Raw genomic sequence first — 23,257 nt, 5'->3', positions numbered from 1 at the left:
AAATAAATTCTCTCCATTAGTTTGTGATGTAAGATTTGAACTTTAAGTAACATAATCTGAAGATGTTCATAAAGTAAAATTAATTAGGCAGGACATCCCTTCAAAGGATTCTAATGATATTCGGAAAAAAGCCATACTGAACTGAAAGAGTTAGCCATTTCTTGTCTCTACAGGTGCTGCTAGACCTGCTGAGTTTCTCCAGCATTTTCTGTTTTATTTCAGATTTCCAGCATCCAGTATTTTACATTTGTTTTGCTGAAATTATATTTCTTGTATGACCTCTCTAAAGTTATTCTCCATCAGCCTGCTTGGCTTAGTGGCACATAAGTAGGAGCACTTATCTCTGCATTGTTAAGAATCTGCTGTAGCATTGTTACTTTTCCAAACTTTTTTTTATATTATCCTTTATGGTAAATTTATAGGAAAAAGGTTATTTAAACATGGGTATAAAAGAATGATTACATTTTCTTAATCATGCTGAAGAACATTAATGTTGGGAAATGGATGTCAAAATAGTAATTAGTAGAAAGTAAGGTTAGATGGTTCGTAAAAGATGGTAATTTTTTTTTCCCCCAGTAACATACACCAGAAATGGATTTCTGTCAATGTCAGAACTTTTTTCATTGCCTTTTACAATTTAGGTTCCCAACCCCCTGCTGAATTAGTTTAAACCTACCCAAAGAGCATTAGCAAATTCCCCCCCCCCCAGGATATTGGTTCCCCTCTGGTTCAGGTGAAGACCATCCTGTTTGTAGGGGTTCCACCTACGCCAGAAAGAGCCCCAATTATCCAGGAATCCAAAACCCTCTCTCCTGCACCATCCCTGTAGCCACGTGTTCAACTCCTGTCTTTCCCTATTCCTCATCTAACAAACCAGATGAGATCTCCTTCCAAATTTGTTTCTTAATTTCCCTCTGACTATTAGGGGGGGTTATAATGCAATCCCAAAAAGGTGATCATCCCTTTCTTATTTCTCAGTTACACCCAAATAACTTCCCTGGATGTATTTCTAGGAATATCCTCCCTCAGCACAGCTGAAATGCTATCCCTTATCAAAAACGCCACTCCCCCTCCTCCCATGCCTCCCTTTCTGTCCTGCCTGTAGCATTTCTATCCTGGAACATTAAGCTGCCAGTCCTTTCCATTCCTGAGCCATGTTTCTGTAATTGCTGTGATATTCCAGACCCATGTTCCTAACCATGCCCTGAGTTCATCTGCCTTCACTGTTAAACCCCTTGCATTGAAATAAATGCAGTTTAATTTATCAGTCCTACCTTGTTCTCTGCTTTGTCCCTGCCTGCCCTGACTGTTTGGCTCGCTTCTTTTCTCAACTGTACCAGTCTCAGATTGATCTCTTTCCTCAGTATCTCCCTGGCCACACCACCCCCCCCCCACCCCCCCCCCTCGGCCACACCTTATTCTGAATGAAAATTCTCCTCAAAGAAACCAAGAAGCCTCAAAGCAGGTAGGTGGGTGGGACTGAAAACTGGGACTGGAAATGGTCAGAGCAGGGTTGCTAGAAATGTTTTTGTGTTGATGATAAATTTTAATCCTGTGCTGTATATTTCAATCAGCATGAAACATCTTATAACATTTGAAGAACAAATGTCGTGTTCTTTCAGTATCCTTCCCCCAGTCAAAGCTATCAAAAGTTAATTAGTTGACAATTCATTTCATTCATCATTAGTAATGTTATTAGTTATAGGTTAGGTTTTCTTATTCTTTACGAACAGCAACTTTTGTTTCAAATACTATTTTAGTATTGTTGAAAAATGGGAATGCTCCTACACTATCTCACTTCTTCTTGATTTATCTGTTCTAAGCTAGGTCCAACACCCCAGTGCTGTGACCTCGATACAAGTAAGTAAGGAGACAAGACTCAGGGGAATAGTGATCATATGCACACTGTTGGCACCAATCTGATCCATACTGCTGTTCAGTCAACTGAGACGTCCTGTCTTCCAATGAAGCTGAGTTGCTGTGACAATGTACACTGTTATATGCGTGTTCTAGCTGGGAGTTATGAAAAGTGGTGGTAAAGACTCCACTTTCTTTGCAATACATTGCTGACAAGGAATTTCTGTCACCTTTACTGCCTGCCATTAGTATATGTTGGGAAGACTGAGAAGTTGATACACTACATATTGGAGTTGTCTTGAATGCATCTTTCTGATCCTGATTCTCGTTAATGCCCTGACCAATCAGAGTCAATCTGCTTGGTTTAAAAATTAAACAGAACCTTTCTGAACCAGAGTTCACTTGCCAACCAATCACTCTCTTCTCATGCAATGAAAATATTTGTTTCCCCTTGAATTTGTATTCTTGTGAAATGTCCTAATGAGCGCAACATGAAAAGTTTTGACAAAATATCTTTTTCAGCAGTACTCAAGTTTAATATTTTCAAATCTGAAACATAACATATAATTACTTTGCCTTAACATAATTTTGCAGAGATTAAACATTGCCCAGAGTGTCTTTCTCATGTGCAATCATGATGTCTTTAAATTTTCAGTTCAAGACCAAGCTTTGAATGAATCACCGTGCCTTTCATTAGTGAATGAAGCTCAATATCTTCTCATAAACATGGCAAGCATTCTACACATCAAAGAACAATTATTACATCGGTAAGATCTATCCAGAAAGGACACTTTCCTCATCGGTAATAAAGAAAGAATTGCAAAATGATTCCAAACATATAGTAATCAAAAGCTTTTAAGGTGTTTGGAAGACTTTCAGTTTGGTTCTTTTAGTGAGAAAGAAAATGAATTGTGACAGTAGCATTTTTCACCATATGACATTAAAAAGTAGATGAGTACATTGAATAGTGAATGTTGTCGCTCCTGAGAACATCCCAGTTGCATTGTACAAGACTGATACACTAGGGCCAGCTAGCCCTCAGCCAAACTATTCCAGTACAGTATGCCATTGACATTCACCAATGCAGAAAACTGATCGATCCACAATACAATAGCAAGTCTAGTCCAACTAATTGGCACCCTATCCGCCCCTCCCAATCAACTTAAAATGATGGGCAAAGTATAAAGTAACAAGTACTCACCTACTAACTGACGCTACGCTTGAGGACAGGTGACAGAATTAAATCCTGGCATGAAGGGAGGTTTGACCCACAATTAACAACACGTATCATCAAGAAACCAAGCAAAACTGAAATCAATACAAATTCTCATGTTTGCAGTCACACATGACACAAAAGGAAGTAGAATGATGCAGTATGGAAACAAGCCATTTAGTCCACCATGTCTGTGCTGACCAACAAATGCCAAACTACACTAATCCGATTCACCTGCACTTGTTCCATAACCTACTACTCCCCAGCATTTTAAGTACTCATCTAGATGCTTCCTAAATGTTACGAGAGTAACTGCGTCCAATCTACCTCTCAGGTAGCATGTTCCATATATGTACCAGACACTGGGTGAAAAAATATTTTCTCAGATTTCCTCTAAACCATTGCTCCTCACCTTAAACATATGTCTTCTGGTCTTAGACTTATCAGCAATGGGGAAGAGATAGTTTGTCTATGCCTCATAATTTTGTATGTTTCAATCAGATTCCCCTTCAGCCTCCTCTGCTCAAAGGAACTCAAACCCAGCCTATCCAGCCTCTTCTTATAACTGAGACTTTTCATCCCAGGCAACATCTTGGTGGATCTTCCCTGCACTCTCTCCAGTGCAATCACGTACTTCCGATAGTGTGGCTACCATTACTGTGCATTCATCTATGGCCAAACCAATGTTTTATAAAATTGTAACAAAATGTCTTTGCTCTATATTCTACACCCTGACTAATGAATGCAAGCATTCCCATGTCTTGTTCAGCACCCTGTCTCCCTGTGCTGACATATTCAGGGATCTGTGGACTTGTACACCAAGATTCCTTTATTCCTCATACTTCCTCGGGACCTACCATTCATTATGTATATCGTTCCCTTATTCGACCCTCCAAAATGCATCACTTCACACTTACTAAGATCCATCTGCCATTGCTCTACACATTTACCAGCTGATCAATATCAGACTGTAGCTTGAGACTATTCTCCTCACTATCAAAATAATTCCAATTTTTGTGTCATCTGCAGACTTACCAATTTAACCTTCTATAATTACATACATGTCATCAATGTACATAAAAAACAACAAAAGACCTGAAACCAATGTCTGTGGTAAACTGCTGGGCACAGGCTTCCAGTTACAAAAAGAACACTCCACCATCATCCTTTGCCTCCTATTTGTAAGGCAATTTTGCATCCAGTTAGCCAACTTGCCTTAGATCCCATGGGCTCTTACCGTTTGGAGCAGCTATCCATATCCTTGTCGAAGGTCTAACTGAAGTCCATGTAATCAACTGCATTTAATATATTTAATTACCTTTTGAAAAACACTCAATTAGTCAGACAGGATCTCTAACAAATCTGTGTTGACTATCCGTGATCCTTCCTGCATTTCCAAGTATTGATTAATCCCGTCCTTCATAATTTTTTTCGAATACTTTCCTGACCATTGATGTCAGACTAACTGGCCTGAAATTATCTAGCCTATCCCTGCTGCCCTTCAGTCACCTGGCATTTTGCCTGTGGCCAGCAAAATACTAAATATATCCACCAGGGCCCCAGCAATCTCCTCCTTTACCTCCCATAGCAGCTTGGAATACATCTCATTGGGCCCTAGGGGATTTATGTATCTGTATGCCCATTAAAACATCTAATGCTTCCTCCTTATTAATTCTAATGTGTGCAATAGCCTCACCATGCCAACTCATATCTCCGATTACAAGATCTTCCTCCTCTGTGAAGTACTTACTTAAGACCTCGTAGAAACATAGAAGATAGGAGCAGGAGAAGGCCATTCAGCCCTTCAAGGCTGCTCCACCATTCATCACGATCATGGCCAACTCAATAGCCCAATTCTACTTTCTTCCCCTAATCTTTGATCTATTTGCTCCAAGTGCTATATCTAGCTGCCTCTTGAATACATTCAAAATTTTGGCATCAACTACTTCTTGTGATAATGATTTCCATAGGCTCACCACTCTTTAGGTGAAAAATTGTCTCTCCTGATCTCCATCCTAAATGGTCCACCCCAAATCCTCAGATTGTGATCTTGATTCTGGACACACCCACCATCGGGAACACCCTCTCTGCATCGACCTTGTCGAGTCCTGTTAGAATGTTATGAGTCTCTATGAGATTTCGGCTTCACTCATCTGAACTCCTGCAAAAACAATCCTAACCCAATCAATCTGTCCTCATACATCAGTCCTTCCAGCCCTAGAATCATCCTGGTAAACCTTCACTGCACTTCCTCAAGAATAAGATCATCCTTCCTCACAATTTTCTAGGTGTGGCCTCACCAAGCCTTGTACAACCACAACAACACATTCCTGCTCCTGCACTTGAAACCACTTGCAATGAAAGCCAACGTACCAACTGCCTTCTTTACCACCTGTTGCACCTGCATGCTTACCTTCAGCAACTGGTGCACAAGGACAGTCAGGTACCACTGCAAACTCCCCTCTCCCAATTTACAGCCATTCAGGTAGTAATCCGCTGCCTTGTTTTTGCTTCCAAATTGAATAACCTCGCATTTATCCAAATTATACTGTATCTGCTATCGATTTGCCCACTCACTCAACCTGTCCAGATCATGCTGAAGGATCTCTGTAACCTTGTCACAGTTCACCCTCCCACCCAACTTGGTATCATCTACAAAAGTTGAGATGTTACATTTTGTTCCCTCATCCAAAAAGTTTAATATATATGTACAGTCCATGCACATGTCCACTGGCCCCATGCACAGGTTGCCCCTTTGGTCTGTAATTGGTCCCACTTTTTTGCTGATGATCCTTTTACTCTTAATGTATTTATAAAATGCTTTGAGATTTTCCCTGATCCCATCTTCAAAGATATTTCATGAGGCCCCTTTGCCCTCCTAACTTCCTTTTTAAGCAACTTCCTCCACTATACTTTTGAAGGGCCTCCCTTGTTTTTTAATGTGCTGTACGTGACATAAGCTTTTCTCTTTCTTTTTCAAATTCTCAATAATCCTTGACATCCAGATTTTCCTGGACTTGCTGCCCTAAGCCCCTCACCCTTAGAGGAACATGCTAGCCCTGAATTCTCATTATACTTTTGAAAGACTCCAACTTTCCAAATATTGACTTACCTGCATGTAGCTGTTCCCAGTCTATATTTGCTAGATCCTGTCCAATGATATTGAAATCAGCTTTCCCCCAGTTTGGACACTTAACTTCTGCACTTTCTTTATCCCTTTGCATAATGACTTTGAAACTTAGAGTTATGGTCACTATCCCTAAAATGCTTGCCCACTGAAACTTCAAACACTTGTTTGGTTTCATTCCCTAGGATTAGGTTGTGTTTTGCTCCATGTCTAGTAGGACTGTCGGGGTGTGTAATGGCACAAAAACCTGATTGTACATTAAAAATTCCACCCTTCTAATTCTTTTACACAAAGATTATCCCAGTTAATGTTAGCAAAATTGAAGTCTTTACAACTATAATACTGTTTCTCTCACACCTTTTTATGATATGCCTACATATCTGCTCCTCTATTCTTCTCTGAATGTTGGGACGCCTGTAGTACACTCAGTATAAGTAGTTGTGGTTTTAGCTGACTCTGTTCTCAAAGAATCACAGATTCTCTACAGTGGGGAAGCAGGCCATTTGACCCATTGAGTGTACATCAACCATCCAAAGAACATCCCACCCAGACCCAACCCCTACTCTATCTCTGTAACCTTGCATTCCCCATGGCTAACCCACCCAGTCTGCACAAACCCTGCACACTATGAGCGATTTACCATGGCCAATCACCCATCTAACTTCCACATCTTTGGACTGTGGGAGGAAACCAGAGCACCAGGAGTTTGCACACAAACATGGGGAGAACATGCAAACTCCACACAGACAGTTGCCTGAGGGTGGCATCAAACCCGGTCCCTGGTGCTGTGAGGCAGCAATGCTAACCACTGAGCCAACATGCCACATGAATTTTAAATGTTTTTTTGTAGTTAAATGTTTTTTTGTAGTATTTGATTATCACTGTGCAGATCAGTATGTGCTGCTCATGAGTTGAGTGTCTTTCCAGGCTTTTGCAGGTGGCAGTGAAGAGTCAATCACTGTGCTGGGATTTGAAATCATATCTTTGCCAGTTTGGACTAGGATTGCTGATTTCCAGTCTCAATGTACTGAAGCTAGCTTTAGACTCCATTGACTTAGTTAGATTTAAACCCATGTTCCTGATCACTGGGCCTCATTGTTACTAATCCAGTAACATTGCCATTATAACATGCTTCCCCACGGCACATTTCAGCTACTTTATATTTAGCTATGACACCTTAAATCATAAAATCAAGAGTTAGACTTCTTGCTAGTATATGCGACATAACTCATCCATTATAAAGCAGTCCATGCTTGTCCAGAGCAGGACCTAAGGAACATCCAAGCTTGGGTAGACACGTAACAGGTAACATTTGCGTCGTCAGCTAATGATCACCTTTAAAAAGCAACAGTCAAATAATCTTTCTCTGACATTAACATCCCCATTTTCATCAAGTTCTCAACCAACAACAACCTGAACAAATGCTGGAATCTCAGATATAGAATAGTTGTGACATTGATAAGTTGTTTTTTCTTAATTAGTAAAGAAAGGTGTTTTTCAACTTTCCAATAACATGTCTCATTTGGCGATATTGTTTTTCAGTGGCTTCTAAAGCTGTTTCAATTAGAACCTACTGAATTTACTATCCTAATAATAATACATTTTGCACAATGTTAGGAAATACTTCTATAAATTCACTGTGTCCTGTTTATGATAGACGAGGACTACCTTTACAGCTTTCCCTTACTGTATGGTGAAGTTAATAGAAATAAACCTGAAAAGTGCTTTGTCGGATGCAGCATGAACCCTTTTGTGTTGCTATACACTGTGAATTTGATTCAAATATAGGTGTCTTCATATCAGTTGCTCTTTGTTGTGCTGAACTTTGGAATAGTATTAGAAAACATTTTGACAAATTCATTGTGACCAATTTATTAAAAGTTCTGGATGCACCTCAATCATTCTTTTTTCAGTATTTATGGTTTTAGAAACGCACTGAGGTATTTTTAAATGATTATGTCATTACAGTTCCAAATGATTGTTGAATGTGATTGTCTTTCTGTGCTAGAGATGGAACAAGTGTTTCTAATTCTCCTGAAGTATTAACAACTGAAGAGCTAATCCATCGTTTTCGTGCCAACCTTGTGATAAGTGCATTGAGGCCATATGAAGAAGATGACTGGGCTGAAATAGGTATAGATGGTGTATCTTTCCAGGTAAAAACTTAACAGTTTTAAATATACTTGTATAAAAGTTTGAATACGACTGTCACAATCCGGATACTTCATTCCAAAGTTTATAAAATTTAAAAAAAGTCTTCTTGCTGGCTTGGAGCCGGGGTTTACAAACATTGAAAAATCAGTGTTCTGATGAAGAGTCACTAGATTTGAATCATTAACTTTGCTTTCTCCCATAGATGCTGCCAGACCTGCTGAGTTTCTTCAACAGTAGCTATTTTGCTCCAGATCTCCAGCATGTGGAGTTCTTTGGGGGTTTTTCCCACTCCAGGATTTATTTAGTCCTTGGACACAATTAATAATGGCAGAGAAGCCTTTAAAAGGATTGACCATGTTAGCAATTAAGTATCCCATTTATTCTACAGGCATCAGATTATCTGTCACAGCATAAGATAGCAAATAGCAAAACTGAGACATTTACACATATTTTTTCTGAAGTCTGGAACAGTTTGCTTACAGTACGTGGAGATACCTAATAATTAATAGTGTTGCTTTTCTATTCAAACGAGGTCCATTTAGTGTTGTTCTGTTCAGATTTTTTTATGTTCCTTATAACTGTTCACAGAGTTGTTACCACTCCACTATCATAACAGGGCTTCTTTCCCAGTAAAGTTATGCAATCAAAGCAGAAGTAGATGAAATTATGTTTGTTTACAGAAAAGCAGACAATTTAGAAGGTTCATTGGATCATTGTATCATCCCCCAACATTTAAGTTTGCTGTCACCAGAAACCTTCCATATCCTGCATATGCTATGAACGGGCAGTGATTAACCATACATTGCCATCACCTAAGTTTCTGCACACATTTCTCAGAGTCCAGAACTCTAATAATAGGAGTAATATAATGTTTTCTACTATTTCTAGTATATGGTAGTTAGGCTGTCTCATGTATCAGAATTAAAAGCCATATTCAGTGATATAGCTATCTCTGTTTTGGCTATATCATTCAGCATCTTGTTGGGGTTTGTTAACTATTACTCTGAGTAGACTGGATGTATTGAGTGTTGAATATACTGGAACACCTAAGTTTCACTGAGTTTCATACTTAGCCATTTCACAACACACCATCGATGCAGCACATCTATCACTTTTCCTTCCTGTGTGCAGTATTTCAACGTGTTGCTTTGGATTAGATTAGATTACTTACAATGTGGAAACAGGCCCTTCGGCCCAACAAGTCCACACCGACCGGCCGAAGCGCAACCCACCCAGACCCATTCCCCTATATTTACCCCTTCACCTAACACTACGGGTAATTTAGCATGGCCAGTTCACCTAACCTGCATATTTTTGGACTGTGGGAGGAAACCGGAGCACCCGGAGGAAACCCACGCAGACACGGGGAGAATGTGCAAACTCCACACAGTCAGTCGCCTAAGGCAGGAATTGAACCCAGGTCTCTGGTGCTGTGAGGCAACAGTGCTAACCACTCTGCCACCATGCCGCCCATCGCCTGCAATTGTTCTGCTCATTTATTAACCTTGTCCAGCTCATTTTGTAACTTCTAAGCATCTTCTTCAAATTCCAATACCCTTTCCTTTTTGCAAATTTGATGACTTCACCTTTTTGAACCTTATTAAACTTTTAAGTACATGTAAGTTAGAAGCAGTCGTAATCACATTACTAAATAAAAATCCGAAAGAACTGTGGATGCTGGAAATCCGAAACAAAAACGGAAATTACTGGAAAATCTCAGCAGGTCTGGCATCATCGGTGCTGATTAATGCTGCTCATTAAGGTGTTTCATTTTAGTATTAATCAAGGGATATGAGCATTATTGGCACAACCAACATCCCTATTAAACCTTGAGAAGGTGTTGATGAGCCTTTTTCTTAAACCGCTGAAAAATATGTGACAAACCATCTTAATTAGAACACAGCGCTTTTAGGGAAGGAGTTCTAGCATTTTTTTCCAGATAGTGAAGACATACCATTGAAGTTCCAAGTCAGAATGAACAGAAAATCCTAAGTCAATGCCTAAGAATTAATTCCACTAATTCGCTTGGAGTGGAAGCAACAGTAATCAGTCTGTATCTGCACATGTTAGATTTATCAGTCTATTTGAATATGGGCACCTTATTAGTCTGTCTCCAGTTGTCAGATAACACTCCATTAATAGTTGTGAAATATTATTACTCTTTAATTGCCCCACATTATACCAGAATTCAAGGTACTTCATATTGTTGCTTAGTCCTAAAGGAGAAAAATGGAAGAAAATTACTTTGTAATATGTATGGTAAAAATGTAGTGTTTTAAAATACAACAGGACTGTTCAAGAACAGTTGCTAAATATGTGCTGCAGGTGTTACTTGTCACTTGTCCGCCCAAACTGGAATGTTCAAGTCTTGATACATGCTGACACAGACTGCCCCAGTGTCTGAAGAGTCACAATCTGTACTGAACACTGTGCAATCATCAGCAAACATCGCATTTATCAGCTTATGTTGGAAAGAAGGTCATTGACAGCAACAGTTTTAACTAAAAGCAGGATGCCAACCTGTTGTCGCTACAGCTTATTACTACTTGCACATTAAACAACAGAAACAGTGTGCTCTAGACAGATCTAAGCAATACCACAATCAATATATCAGATATAAGCTTTGCTATTCTGCTAGTAGTGAGCAGTAATGACCAATTAAATAACTGTTAAGAGGAGCAGATTCCAAAATCAGACCCATCCTCACTGATGCATGACAGTGCAAAAGACAAACTGAATCATTTGGCAGCTTGATACTACTGAACTACTCTTGATCATCGACTTTGAAGTTTCATTCTGTGTTTTTGCTATCCTCGGTATATCATGTAAGTGGTGTTCAACATGGAGAGGCTCAGATTCATCATCTGAGAGTGGGTAATAAATGGTAATCAGCAGGAGTGCCGATGTCTATAGGCTTTTCAGGATCACTCCTTCCTGTCTGTATTCCACTGTGTCACTATCTCTGGTAAGGGTGCCCTACATTGAACAGGATATATCCAGGGATGGTGATGGAGAGTTTAGGATATTGCATGTAAGGTATTACTCAGTGAGTATGCAGTTAGTTGACTAGTAGGTGGGACAGCTGATCCATCTTTAACAGAAGTTCCCAGCTGTTAGTGATGACAACTGTGTACAGTCTCTGTCATTTCCTCTCTAGGTTAATGTTAGGTGGTCTGTCTGGATTTGCTAGGTCATTTCAGAGTACAGTAAAGAGTCAACCATAATTGGAATAATATGTAGGCCAGGTCAGGTAAGATTGGCAGATTTCTTCCTCTTAAGAGCATTAGTGAACCAGATACTTTTTACAATAATCTGGTAATTTCATTATCATTAATACTGTGACTAGTAATTTTTGTTGCAAATATATTAATAAATTGAATCTAAATTTGCCCATATGCTGGTGTGAGAATTGAAATCAAGGTTGGAATTTTATGAAGGCAACAGTCTCAACAGAACAGCTAGCATTAGGTATCTGCTGCCTCCTTTGGTATCCCCTGCCACTTTCACATGCCAACCAAACAGTTCAGTGGTGATCAGTAGGGCTTTCTTGGGTCTAATAATCCAGGAGTGGCAAGTGCCCCCTTTGAGAGTTGCTGGCAAATTAGAGATTGGGAAGCTCTTTTCTTCAACAGAAATAATGAGAGGTCAGGGATTGAGATGAGTGATGGTTGCAATATGGAGGACACAAGCTATGGCATGTAGAGATATCAACTGCAAGAGGATGAGCATGGTTCCCCTGGTTCAGAGCGCCCTTCCCATGGCCAGATGTCTGTATCAATCACTAAAAATGTTTTGAACAAGTTACCTATCTGGGAGATCACAAGCAACTTGTACAGCTTTGCATATAAGGCTCCCTGGGTAGCGACAACTCACCCACCACTGGATTAGCACCATCGGTGGTGAGAGGCAATTGATTCAGCATTAATTGGCTACATAATGGCCTCATTTGGGGACAAGGCAGGAAGACCATCCATGCCAACTATGGACAAGCAGATTGAAGATGGTTGATGGCAGAATCCACATGTGCCGTGATCCACCACGATTAAATGCCCTATCTGCCTCCTCCAACCTCAGTAAAACTAGGGTTTGAAACACCGTTCCAGTTGTCTAAAGCCTTTTTTCTGCCTCACTGAGAGATTAGTCCAGTAACCACTGTGTGATCATCATCCATATACTTCTGTCAACTTATGGGATCACTTGGTAGGATGTTCACAGAAATGACTGGCAACTAAGCAAGGCAGTGGGATTCATATTCAAAACCCATTCCATTTGAAAAAGGATGAAAGTCCAAAAATTGGAAAATTATTTCAGACGTGTTAAATTGAGAATTATGAACAAAAGTATAAGAATACACATAGAATAGATGATTTCTAATATGAGAATGCAGCAAGAAAAACTGTGAAAAAGATGGTGGAAATCCTTTGTATGTCATACTTCAGGGATGATGAAAATTATATGATTGAACTATGTAAGAATTCTTTGATTCTTTGGACCTGGTGACTGCAAAATTCATAACTGCAAATTGATTACTTTTTTTTTAATCTAATACTCTGTTTTCTAATACTGGTATACACTTTATTTTGAATTCTTGTTCCCAGCTGAAAGCTAATTATAAAATGACACAAGATCCTTATGTACTTGTCCTTATAGTTCAAAATATGCAGTGTCATGATGTATATAAAATTTTGCAGATTGTAGGACTGTGCAACAGATGCCAAATGATTTGCATTAATCAAGTGAATGGAAAAAGAAGCACTGAACCCCTGCAGATTCTATATTCATCCAGGAACAGAAAGGTAATTGCTGTCTCCTCTATTTACTTCAGAAGTAGAACTGACAATTGTGTTGTGCTTTGTTGTATGAAAGAGTGCAAAATGTACTTTGGGTGGAGGATTTCAATGTCCACCATCAAGAGTGACTCGACAGTAGCACTACTGATCCTAAAGGACTTAATTGCTAGACTAGATATGTGGCAGGTAAGGGAACCTACAAGAGGGAAAAATATATTTGACCTCATCTTCACCAATCTGCCGGTTGCAGATGTATGACACAATCAAGAAGAGTTGAAAATGTGTTGCTGGAAAAGCGCAGCAGGTCAGGCAGCATCCAAGGAGCAGGAGAATCAACGTTTCGGGCATGAGCCCTTCTTGAGGGCTTTTCCAGCAACACATTTTCAGCTCTGATCTCCAGCATCTGCAGTCCTCACTTTCTCCTCAAAGAATCAAGAAGAGTGACCACCACACAGTATTTATGGAATCAAGGTCCCACTTTCACATTGAGAAGACCATTTGTCATGTTGTGTGAAATTATTGCCATGCTAAATGAGACAGACTTTGAACAGATCCAGCAACTCAAGGCTGGGCATCCAGGAGGCATTATGGACTATCAACAACAAAATTGTATTCCAGCACAATCTTAGCCTAGCATAGCCCCCACTCTACTATTACCACACAGCCAGGGTCAACCCTGGTTCAATGGAGAGTCCAGGAGGGCATGCCAGGAGCAGCATTAGGTATACCTAAAATGAGGGGTCAACCTGATGAAGTTACCAACAAGACTACTTGCATGCCAAACAGCATAAGCAGCAAGTAATGGTCAGATCTAAGTGATCCCACAACCACCAGATCAGATCTAAGCTCTGCAGTCCTTCCATATCCAGCCATGAATGGTTGTAGAAAACTAAATAACTCAGTGGAGGAGGACGCTCCATAAATTTCCAATCTTCAGCGATGCAAGTATCCCCACCCTCAGTGACAGAAGAGACAACACATCAGTGCAAAAGATAAGGCTGAAGCATTGATCACAATCTTCAGCCTGAAGTGCCAAGTGGATGATCCATCTCAGTCTCCAGCCAATTCGATTCATTCCATGTGATATCAAGAAACAATTGGAAGCACTAATATTGCAAAGGCTATTGGCCCTGATAATATTCCGGCAATAGTACTGAAGATTTCTGATCCAGCATTGATACTCCCCTAGCCAAGCTGTTCCAGCACAGTTACAACACTAGCATCTACCAACAGTGTGGAAAATTGTCCAGGTATGTCCTATACACAAAAAGCAGGACAAATCCAGCCCAGCCAATTACCTCCTCATCAGTCTAACTTCGGTCATCAATAAAGTGATGGAGGATGTCATCAAAAGTGTTCAGCAAAAGCTGCACCCAGTTTGGCTCCTGCCAGGGCCACTCAGCTCCTGATATCATTATAGTCTTGGTTCAAGCATGGACAAAATCACTGAATTCTAGAGGTGAGGTGAGAGTGACAACCCTTGACATCAATGCTGCGTTCAACCATGTATGCATTAAGGAGCCTGGCAAAACTGGAATCAATGGGAATTGCAGGGAAACTTTCCACTGGTTGGAATCAGATCTGGCACATAAAAAGATGGTTCTTGGAGATTAATCGACGTTTCGGGCATAAGCCCTTCTTCAGGAAAGCCCCTGAAGAAGGGCTTATGCCCGAAACGTCGATTCTCCTGTTCCTTGGATGCTGCCTGACCTGCTGCGCTTTTCCAGCAACACATTTTCAGCTCTGATCTTCAGCATCTGCAGTCCTCACTTTCTCCTCTTGGAGGTTAATATTCTCAACTCCAGGACATCTCTGCAGGAGTTCCTCAGGGTAGTTTCCTAGATCCAACCATCATAGCTGCTTCATCAAAGACCTTCCCTCCATCTTAAGGTCAGATGTAGGGATATTCTCTGGTGATTGCACTATGTTCAACACCATTCTCAACTCCTCACGTACTGAAGTAGACCATGTTCAAATGCAAAAAGATCTGGATAATATTCAGGCTTGGCTGACAAGTGGCAAATAACATTCACACCACGCAAATGCCAGATAAAGAGCTGAAAATGTGTTGCTGGAAAAGCGCAGCAGGTCAGGCAGCATCCAAGGAACAGGAGAATCGACGTTTCGGGCATAAGCCCTTCTTCAGGAATGAGGAAAGTGTATCCAGCAGGCTAAGATAAAAGGTAGGGAGGAGGGACTTGGGGGAGGGGCGTTGGAAATGCGATAGGTGGAAGGAGGTCAAGGTGAGGGTGATAGGCTGGAGTGGGGTGGGGGCGGAGAGGTCAGGAAGAAGATTGCAGGTTAGGAAGGCGGTGCTGGGTTCGAGGGATTTGACTGAGACAAGGTGGGGGGAGGGGAAATGAGGAAACTGGAGAAATCTGAGTTCATCTCTTGTGGTTGGAGGGTTCCTGGGCGGAAGATTAGGCGCTCTTCCTCCAACCGTCGTGTTGCTATGGTCTGGCGATGGAGGAGTCCAAGGATCTGCATGTCCTTGGTGGAGTGGGAGAGGGAGTTGAAGTGTTGAGCCACGGGGTGGTTGGGTTGGTTGGTCCGGGTGTCCCAGAGGTGTTCTCTGAAACGTTCCGCAAGTAGGCGGCCTGTCTCCCCAATATAGAGGAGGCCACATCGGGTGCAGCGGATGCAATAGATGATGTGTGTGGAGGTGCAGGTGAATTTGTGGCGGATATGGAAGTATCCCTTGGGGCCTTGGAGGGAAGTAAGGGGGGACGTGTGGGCGCAAGTTTTGCATTTCTTGCGGTTGCAGGGGAAGGTGCCGGGAGTGGAGGTTGGGTTGGTGGGGGGTGTGGACCTGACGAGGGAGTCACGGAGGGGACTTTTCGGAACACTGATAGGGGAGGGGAGGGAAATATATCCCTGGTGGTGGGGTCTGTTTGGAGGTGGCGGAAATGATGGCGGATGATACGCTGTACATGGAGGTTTGTGGGGTGGTAGGTGAGGACCAGTGGGGTTCTGTCCTGGTGGCGGTTGGAGGGGCGGGGCTCAAGGGCGGAGGAGCGGGAAGTGGAAGAGATGCGGTGGAGGGCATCGTCGACCACATCTGAGGGGAAATTGCGGTCCTTGAAGAAGGAGGCCATCTGGGTTGTACGGATTTGGAACTGGTCCTCCTGGGAGCAGATGCGGCGGAGACGAAGGAATTGGAAATATGGGATGGCGTTTTTACAGGTGGGAGGGGGTGTAGTCGAGGTAGCTCTGGGAGTCAGTCGGTTTATAGTAAATGTCCATCTTGATTTGGTCGCCCAAGATAGAAATGGAAAGGTCTAGGAAGGGGAGGGAGGAGTCTGAGACGGTCCAGGTGAATTTGAGGTCGGGGTGGAAGGTGTTGGTAACGTGGATGAACTGTTCAACTTCCTTGTGGGAGCACGAGGCAGCGCCGATACAGTCATCGATGTAGCGGAGGTAAAGGTGGGGGGGTGGTGCCAGTGTAGCTGCGGAAGATGGACTGTTCCACATATCCATCCTACGAAGAGGCAGGCATAGCTGGGGCCCATGCGGGTGCCCATGGTTACTCCCTTGGTTTGGAGGAAGTGGGAGGATTGGAAGGAGAAGTTGTTAAGAGCGAGGACCAGTTCAGTCAGTCGGAGAGTGTCAGTGGAAGGGTACTGGTTGGTTCGGCGGGAAAGGAAGAAGTGGAGGGCTTTGAGTCCTTCGTGATGGAGGATGGAGGTGTACAGGGACTGGATGTCCATGGTGAAGATAAGGCGTTGGGGACCGGGGAAGCGAAAATCATGGAGGAGGTGGAGGGCGTGGGTGGTGTCCCAAACGTAGGTGGGGAGTTCTTGGACTAAGGGGGACAGGACCGTGTCGAGGTATGCAGAGATGAGTTTGGTGGGGCAGGAGCAGGCTGAGACAATGGGTCGGCCGGGGCAGTCAGGTTTGTGGATTTTGGGCAGGAGGTAGAAACGGGCGGTGCGCGGTTGTGGGACTATGAGTTTGGAGGCAGTGGATGGGAGATCCCCTGAGGTGATGAGGTTATGGATGGTCTAGGAGATGATGGTTTGGTGGTGGGAGGTGGGGTCATGGTCAAGGGGGCAGTAGGAGGAGGTATCCGCGAGCTGGCGTTTAGCCTCAACGGTGTAAAGGTCGGTGCGCCAAACTACTACCGCGCCTCCCTTGTCTGCTGGTTTGATAGTGAGGTTGGGGTTGGAACGGAGGGAGTGGAGGGCTGCACGTTCCGAGGGTGAGAGATTGGAGTGGGTGAGAGAGGTGGAGAAGTTGAGGTGGTTAATGTCGCGGCAGCAGTTGGCTATGAAGAGATCGAGGGCGGGTAAGAGGCCCGCACGGGGTGTCCAAGTGGATGGGATGTGTTGGAGGCGGGAGAAGGGGTCGTCAGAGGGTGGGCGAGAATCTTGGTTGAAGAAGTAGGCACGGAGGCGAAGGCGGCGGAAGAATTGTTCGATGTCACGCCGCGTGTTGAATTCTTGATCCGAGAGCGTAGGGGAATGAAGGTAAGGCCTCTGCTGAGGACTGATCTTTCATCCTCAGAGAGGGGTAGTTCTGGAGGGATGGTGAAAACACGGCAGGGCTGGGAGGTAGGACCTGGTGTGGGGCTGGAGCTGGGAGTTGGGGCGGAGTTGGGCGTGGTGACGGAGATCGGCATGACAAAGGCCAACTCTAATAAGAGACAATCTAACCACTGCCCTTTGACCTTCAATGCTCTTACTCCATCACTATCAATATCCTGGGGCTTACCATTGATCATAAGCTCAACCAGACTCATCATATAAATACAGTAGCTACAAGTACAGGTCTGAAGTTAGAAATACTGTGGCAAGTAAGTCACCTCCTGGCTCCCGAAAACCTGTCCACCATCAATGACGCACAAGTCAGGAGTGAGATGGAATATTCCCTACTTGCCAAATGGGTGCAGTTCCAACAACACTCAAGAAGCTTGACACTACCTCAGACAAAGCAGCCCACTTTACTGGCAGCACATTCATAAGCACCCATTCCTTCCACCACTGACGCTCAGTAGCAGCAGCATATACAATCTACAAGATTTGCTGCAGAATTTGACCAAAGATCCTTAGGCTGCACCTTCCAAACCCACAACTACTTCCATTTAAAAGGACATGAGCAGAAGACACATCAGAACATCACCATCTGCGTGCTCTCCTCCAAGCCACTCACCATCCTGACTTGGAAATAACTCACCATTCCTTCAATGTTGCTGGGTCAAAATCCTGGAATTCCTTCCATAAGTATGTTGTGGGTAAACATATAGCATGTGGAAGTCAGTTCAACACCATCTTCTCAAGGACAAGTAGGAACACGCAATAAATGCTGGCCAGCCAATGACGTTTTTGCTCCACAAATGAATAAAAAAAATTACAACTGAGTAGGACAGGAATTGATATTCTCATGGGATCATTTCCTCATGCAGTTGAGGAGGGAATTATCCCTGATTTCCTGGACAATATTTATCCATCAAGCAAATTACAAAAATGTTATCTACTCATCATTGCTTTATTGTTTGTGGGAGTTTGTTCTTTTGAAATTGGTTCTTGCATTTCCTAAATTACAAGTGACTAAACTCAAAAGCATGTAATTGGCTTTAAACACTTTTTAATGTCTGATGACCATGAAAAACCTATTATAACAGCAAGTCTTTTTTATTGTTGGGCTGGGCATTTTCCTTGAGGTCAGTCAGGTATATTAAATATGTTGACAAGTTAGACTAGAAAAATGCTTGTTTGTCTTTGAGTACTGAGGAATATTTTCACATCAAACTTCTTTGGCTTACCTAAAAGAGGTTGAAATAATAGCATTTGTACATTGGCACATAAAAGTAATTGGCTTCATGGATTGAGAAGTTTTTTTTTCTATATATTCTTACCTTCTTAAACAAATATAATATAAAAATATGACTTTGATAAGTAAAAGAGAAATTAATGCTTTCTTGTATCTGGAGAATTGTTTTTGAAGTCAGTATCATCAGCTTCAAATGTCTTGTTACAAAAATTCCTAAAGCTTTTTTTTTTCTTGATATAACCCAGGTAGTCTGTCAAATAAATAATCTATGACCTTTTAACTGATTTCATATTTTTCCCAGATGACCTTTGGTGTATACCTGTTTCATCAGCTACCAGCAGCCGAAGGGCATTGTGCAACCCTGACTGTAGGATCTCAGGTCTGTGTGAGAAAAGAAAAAAGAACTACTCCTCCTCCTGCTGTCCAGTGACATTCTCTGAACTTCCATAGACAAGAATATGAGTGTATTTGGTGTGAATGCTTCAGTATAACTTTGATGATGTTATGAATTAATGTTCTACTCAGCGTTCTCCAATGTAAAGCCTATGTTAATTCCAGTTTACTGGAATTTCAAACTAGTACTGCACTATTTCCTGATTTAAAAATGAAAATACAATTGTTTGTAACTGTGAATGAAGTCCTTAAAAATAGGAATTGTCCAAATGAATCCAAATGCTAAGTTATTTCAGTTTTTCTTTGTACTTGATATATTCTACTATATTTTTTATATAGTAGCAAATTATTTTCAAGAATTTATACAGATCAATTAATATCTATTGATTTTTAGAGTATACTATTCATTATTCTCATAAAGATTTTGTTTTAATTCCTGTCCCTCACTGTTAAAATCATTAAATCTTAAAGATATTGGTTAAATGATTCCATGTATGCAACACTCGAGATATTATTGTGATCAGCTGATTCATTGGTATATACAAACATTATGTCAATCTTCTATAGTTGTTAAACAAGAAATTATGACAATTGCCCAAACCTCACCCACAATTTATGGATGTGCACTGATCTTTGGTGAATCTCCTTGCTAGCTTTGTATCAAAACCATAAGATATAGACGCAGAATAAGGTCATTCAGCCCATCAGATCTGTTCCACCAGTTTATCATATTTCTCAACCCCATTCTTCTGTCTTTTTCTCGTAATCTTTCGTCCCTTTACTAATTACGAACCTATCTCTGCCTTAAATATACTGAATGACTTCGTCTCCACAGCCTTCAGTGGCAATGAGCTGCACGGATTCACTACCCTCTGGCTGAAGAAATTCCTCCTCAACTCAATGCTGTAGGATTGTCCCTTCACCCTGAAACTGTGACCTACATTTAGACCAGTACTTTTTAAATAGTTTGAATTTTGTTGAAACTAATTTCACTTGATTAATCTCACCTCAGCAACACTGAAGATGCTGCAACTGACTTCAGTACTTATTGCCAAGGTGCAAAATTCAAATAGAGATGTATAATTTTGCATTTAGCCATTTTCCAGCTGAATGGCCTGACACTCACTGTCTAGTTATGGGTTGACAAAGGGTTCAGACAGAGTTTCACCTCAGGGTGGCACGGTGGCTTAGTGGTTAGCATTGCTCCCTCACAGGACCTGGGTTCAGTTCCAACCTTGGATGAATGTCTGTGTGGAGTTTGCCCATTCTCCCTGTGTTTGCGTGGGTTTCTGCCAGGTGCTCCGGTTTCCTCCCACAGTCCAAAGACGTGCAGGTTAGGTGAATTAGCTATGCTAAATTGCCAGTAGTTTCCAGGGATATGTAGGCTAGCTGGATTAGCCGTGGGAAATGTGGGGGCTGAGCTGAATGGAAAGCTCATTTGAGGGTTGGTGCAGACTTGATGGGCCGAATGGCCTCTTTCTGCATTATAGGGGATTCTCGATTATCCGAACGTGATGGGCAGGCAATATTTCGTTTGGATAATCGATTATTTGGTTAATCGATTAAATGCCTTGGAATTTGGAATTTTAAAAATCTGCTCCTCGTTCAGGAGACTGCAGCAGCACACAATGTGCGAGGCCCCGTCCCCAACACCCTCCCGCCCCCAAACCATGCAACACCTCCCCCATCCCTCACAAACCCTGTGCAACACTGCCACCCCCCACCCCGTGCAACACTCCCCCGCCCCAACCCAGTGCAACACCTACCTCCACCACCTAACCTCCCCCCCGCCCCTAATACCTCCTCTTGCCCCCATAACCGCCACCCCACCTCCAACACCGACTCCCACCCAGCCCCCCCAACCCTATCCACCTCTGCCCCCGCCCCATATCCAGGACAGTTGGACTGGACTCCAACAAGACTGCTGCAGCTACCTTTGTGGGAGAAGTCTCCAAATAGCACTCACACACAACTTTTTAACTGCAACTTTTTAACAGGTTCCACCTTTGCCCTGTATAGGACAATGTTGGAGAGATTATCTGGGGAAGGGAGTTTAGGGTCACCCCTGTGTAGAACTCCAGGGAAAGTGTGGGGAGAAAGAGAGGGCGGGAGGTCAATCATTTGGAGAAGATGCCTGTTTAATCACCGTAAACAGAAGACGTGATCACTATTGGAAACATGTCTTTGATGTAATGTTTCCATCGGGACCTCAAGATCGCCTTCAGTTAATCTGATTTTCGGATAATTGATATTAGGATAATCGAGATTTTTCTGTATGGGTATTCTGTTCTAGGAGAGGACCATTCGATATATGAGCAGAATTATGCTATTCATCTCAGTAAGTCTGCTCCACCATTCAATCATAGCTGATGTGTTTTTCAACCCCATTCTCCTGCCTTCATCCCCTAACCCTTAATCACCTTACCAATGAAGAACCTATCTATTTCTGTCTTAAATGCACTCAGTAACTTGGTGTCCACGTTCCTCTGTGGCAATAAGTTCCACAGATCCACCACCCTGTGGCTGAAGAAATACCTAAGTTCTAAACAGTCGGCCCTTCAGTCTGAAACTGTGTTCTCGGGTCACAGTCTCTCCTACTAATGGAAACATCTTGTTGAACTCCATGCTATCCAGGCCCCTCAGTATTCTGTAAGTTTCAATCAGATCTGCCCTCATCCTTCTAAAATCCATTGAATATAGACCCAGAGTCCTCAGCCATTCCTCATGACAAGACCTTCATCCCCGGGATCATTCTTGTCAACTTCCTCTCGAACCCTTTCAATGCCAGCACATATTTCCTTAGATACAGGGCTTAGTATTACAAATTTGGTCTGACCATAGCCTTGTACAGCCTCAGCAACACATCTCTAGTTTGTATTCACACCCTCTTGAAATGAATGCCAACAATGCCTTTATCTGCATAACTGCCAACTGAACCTGCATGTTAACCTTAAGCGAATCATGAACTCGTACTCACAAGTCCTTCAGTGCTTCAGATTTACAAGCTTTTCCCCATTTAGAAAACAGTCTACACTTCTCTTCTTCCTATCAAAGCTCATAAAATAAAAACCAAAAGAACTGCGGATGCTGTGAATCAGAAACAAAAATAGAAGTTGCTAGAAAAGCTCAGCAGGTCTGGCAGCATCTGTGAAGAGAAATCAAATTAATGTTTCAGGTCCAGTTCTGAGGAAGGGTCGCTGGACCTGAAACATTAACTTTGATTTCTCTTCACAAATGCTGCCAGACCTGTTGAGCTTTTCCAGCAACTTCTGTTTTTGCACACTTTTCCACATTGTATTCCATGTGCCATTTCTTTGTTCATTCCCCACAGCATATCCAAGTCCTGCTGTAGCCCTCCAGTTTCCTCAACACTACCTGTACCTCCATGTATTTTTGTGTCATCTGCAAACTTAGCAACAACACCTTCGGTTTCTTTGTCGAATTCATTAATGATAGCATAAATATTATAATGCACCAACACTGACCTCTGTAGAACTCCATTAGTTGCCAGCTGCCATCCTGAAAATGATTTCTTTATCCCTTCTGCCAGTCAACCAATCCTCTATCTATGTCAGTACCTTGCCCCTAACATGATGGCCTCATCTTATTTAGCAGCCTCCTATGCAGTACCTTGTCAAAGGCCTACTGGAAATCCAAATGGAATATGTCCATTGGCTCTCCTTTGTCTAACGTACTCATTACTTATTCAAAGAATTCCAACAAAGTTGTCAGGCATGATCTCCCCTTGACGATGTCAAGCTGACTCCACACTATTTTACTATGTGCTTCCAAGAACTCTGCAATTTCATTGTGAAATCTTAACAACTACTGAAGCCAGGCTTACCAGCCTATTGGTTCCTGTACTTTGCCTCCATCCCTGACTCCAGTGATTCCTGAAAAATCACCACCAATACCTTGACAATTGCCTCAGCTATCTCCTTCAAAACTTTGGGG

The 23,257-nt window shown here is 42.2% G+C and overlaps 1 protein-coding gene and 1 long non-coding RNA gene across 2 annotated transcripts in view; one reads left to right on the top strand and one right to left on the bottom strand.

Annotated features, from left to right (window-relative positions):
• mocos (molybdenum cofactor sulfurase) overlaps positions 1-22,437 on the top strand; it is a 234,128-nt gene extending 211,691 nt beyond the window's left edge. The window contains exons 12-15 of the mRNA XM_043690069.2: positions 2,513-2,624; positions 8,206-8,353; positions 13,043-13,147; positions 19,212-22,437. Of these exons, the coding sequence (XP_043546004.2) occupies positions 2,513-2,624; positions 8,206-8,353; positions 13,043-13,147; positions 19,212-19,340 (494 nt within the window). The 3' untranslated portion in view covers positions 19,341-22,437. The remainder of the gene's footprint in view (positions 1-2,512; positions 2,625-8,205; positions 8,354-13,042; positions 13,148-19,211) is intronic.
• Positions 1-23,257, bottom strand: part of LOC148149937 (uncharacterized) — a 101,330-nt gene that overhangs the window by 41,809 nt on the left and 36,264 nt on the right. The window lies entirely within an intron of this gene.

This window comes from Chiloscyllium plagiosum, unplaced genomic scaffold (genome assembly GCF_037043375.1).
Source record: "Chiloscyllium plagiosum isolate Xiang-an unplaced genomic scaffold, Cpla_swu_hap1 HiC_scaffold_5, whole genome shotgun sequence".
Taxonomy (NCBI): domain Eukaryota; kingdom Metazoa; phylum Chordata; class Chondrichthyes; order Orectolobiformes; family Hemiscylliidae; genus Chiloscyllium; species Chiloscyllium plagiosum.
Note: the sequence above shows the minus strand (reverse complement) of the source record. Positions and strands in the feature narration are given on the sequence as shown.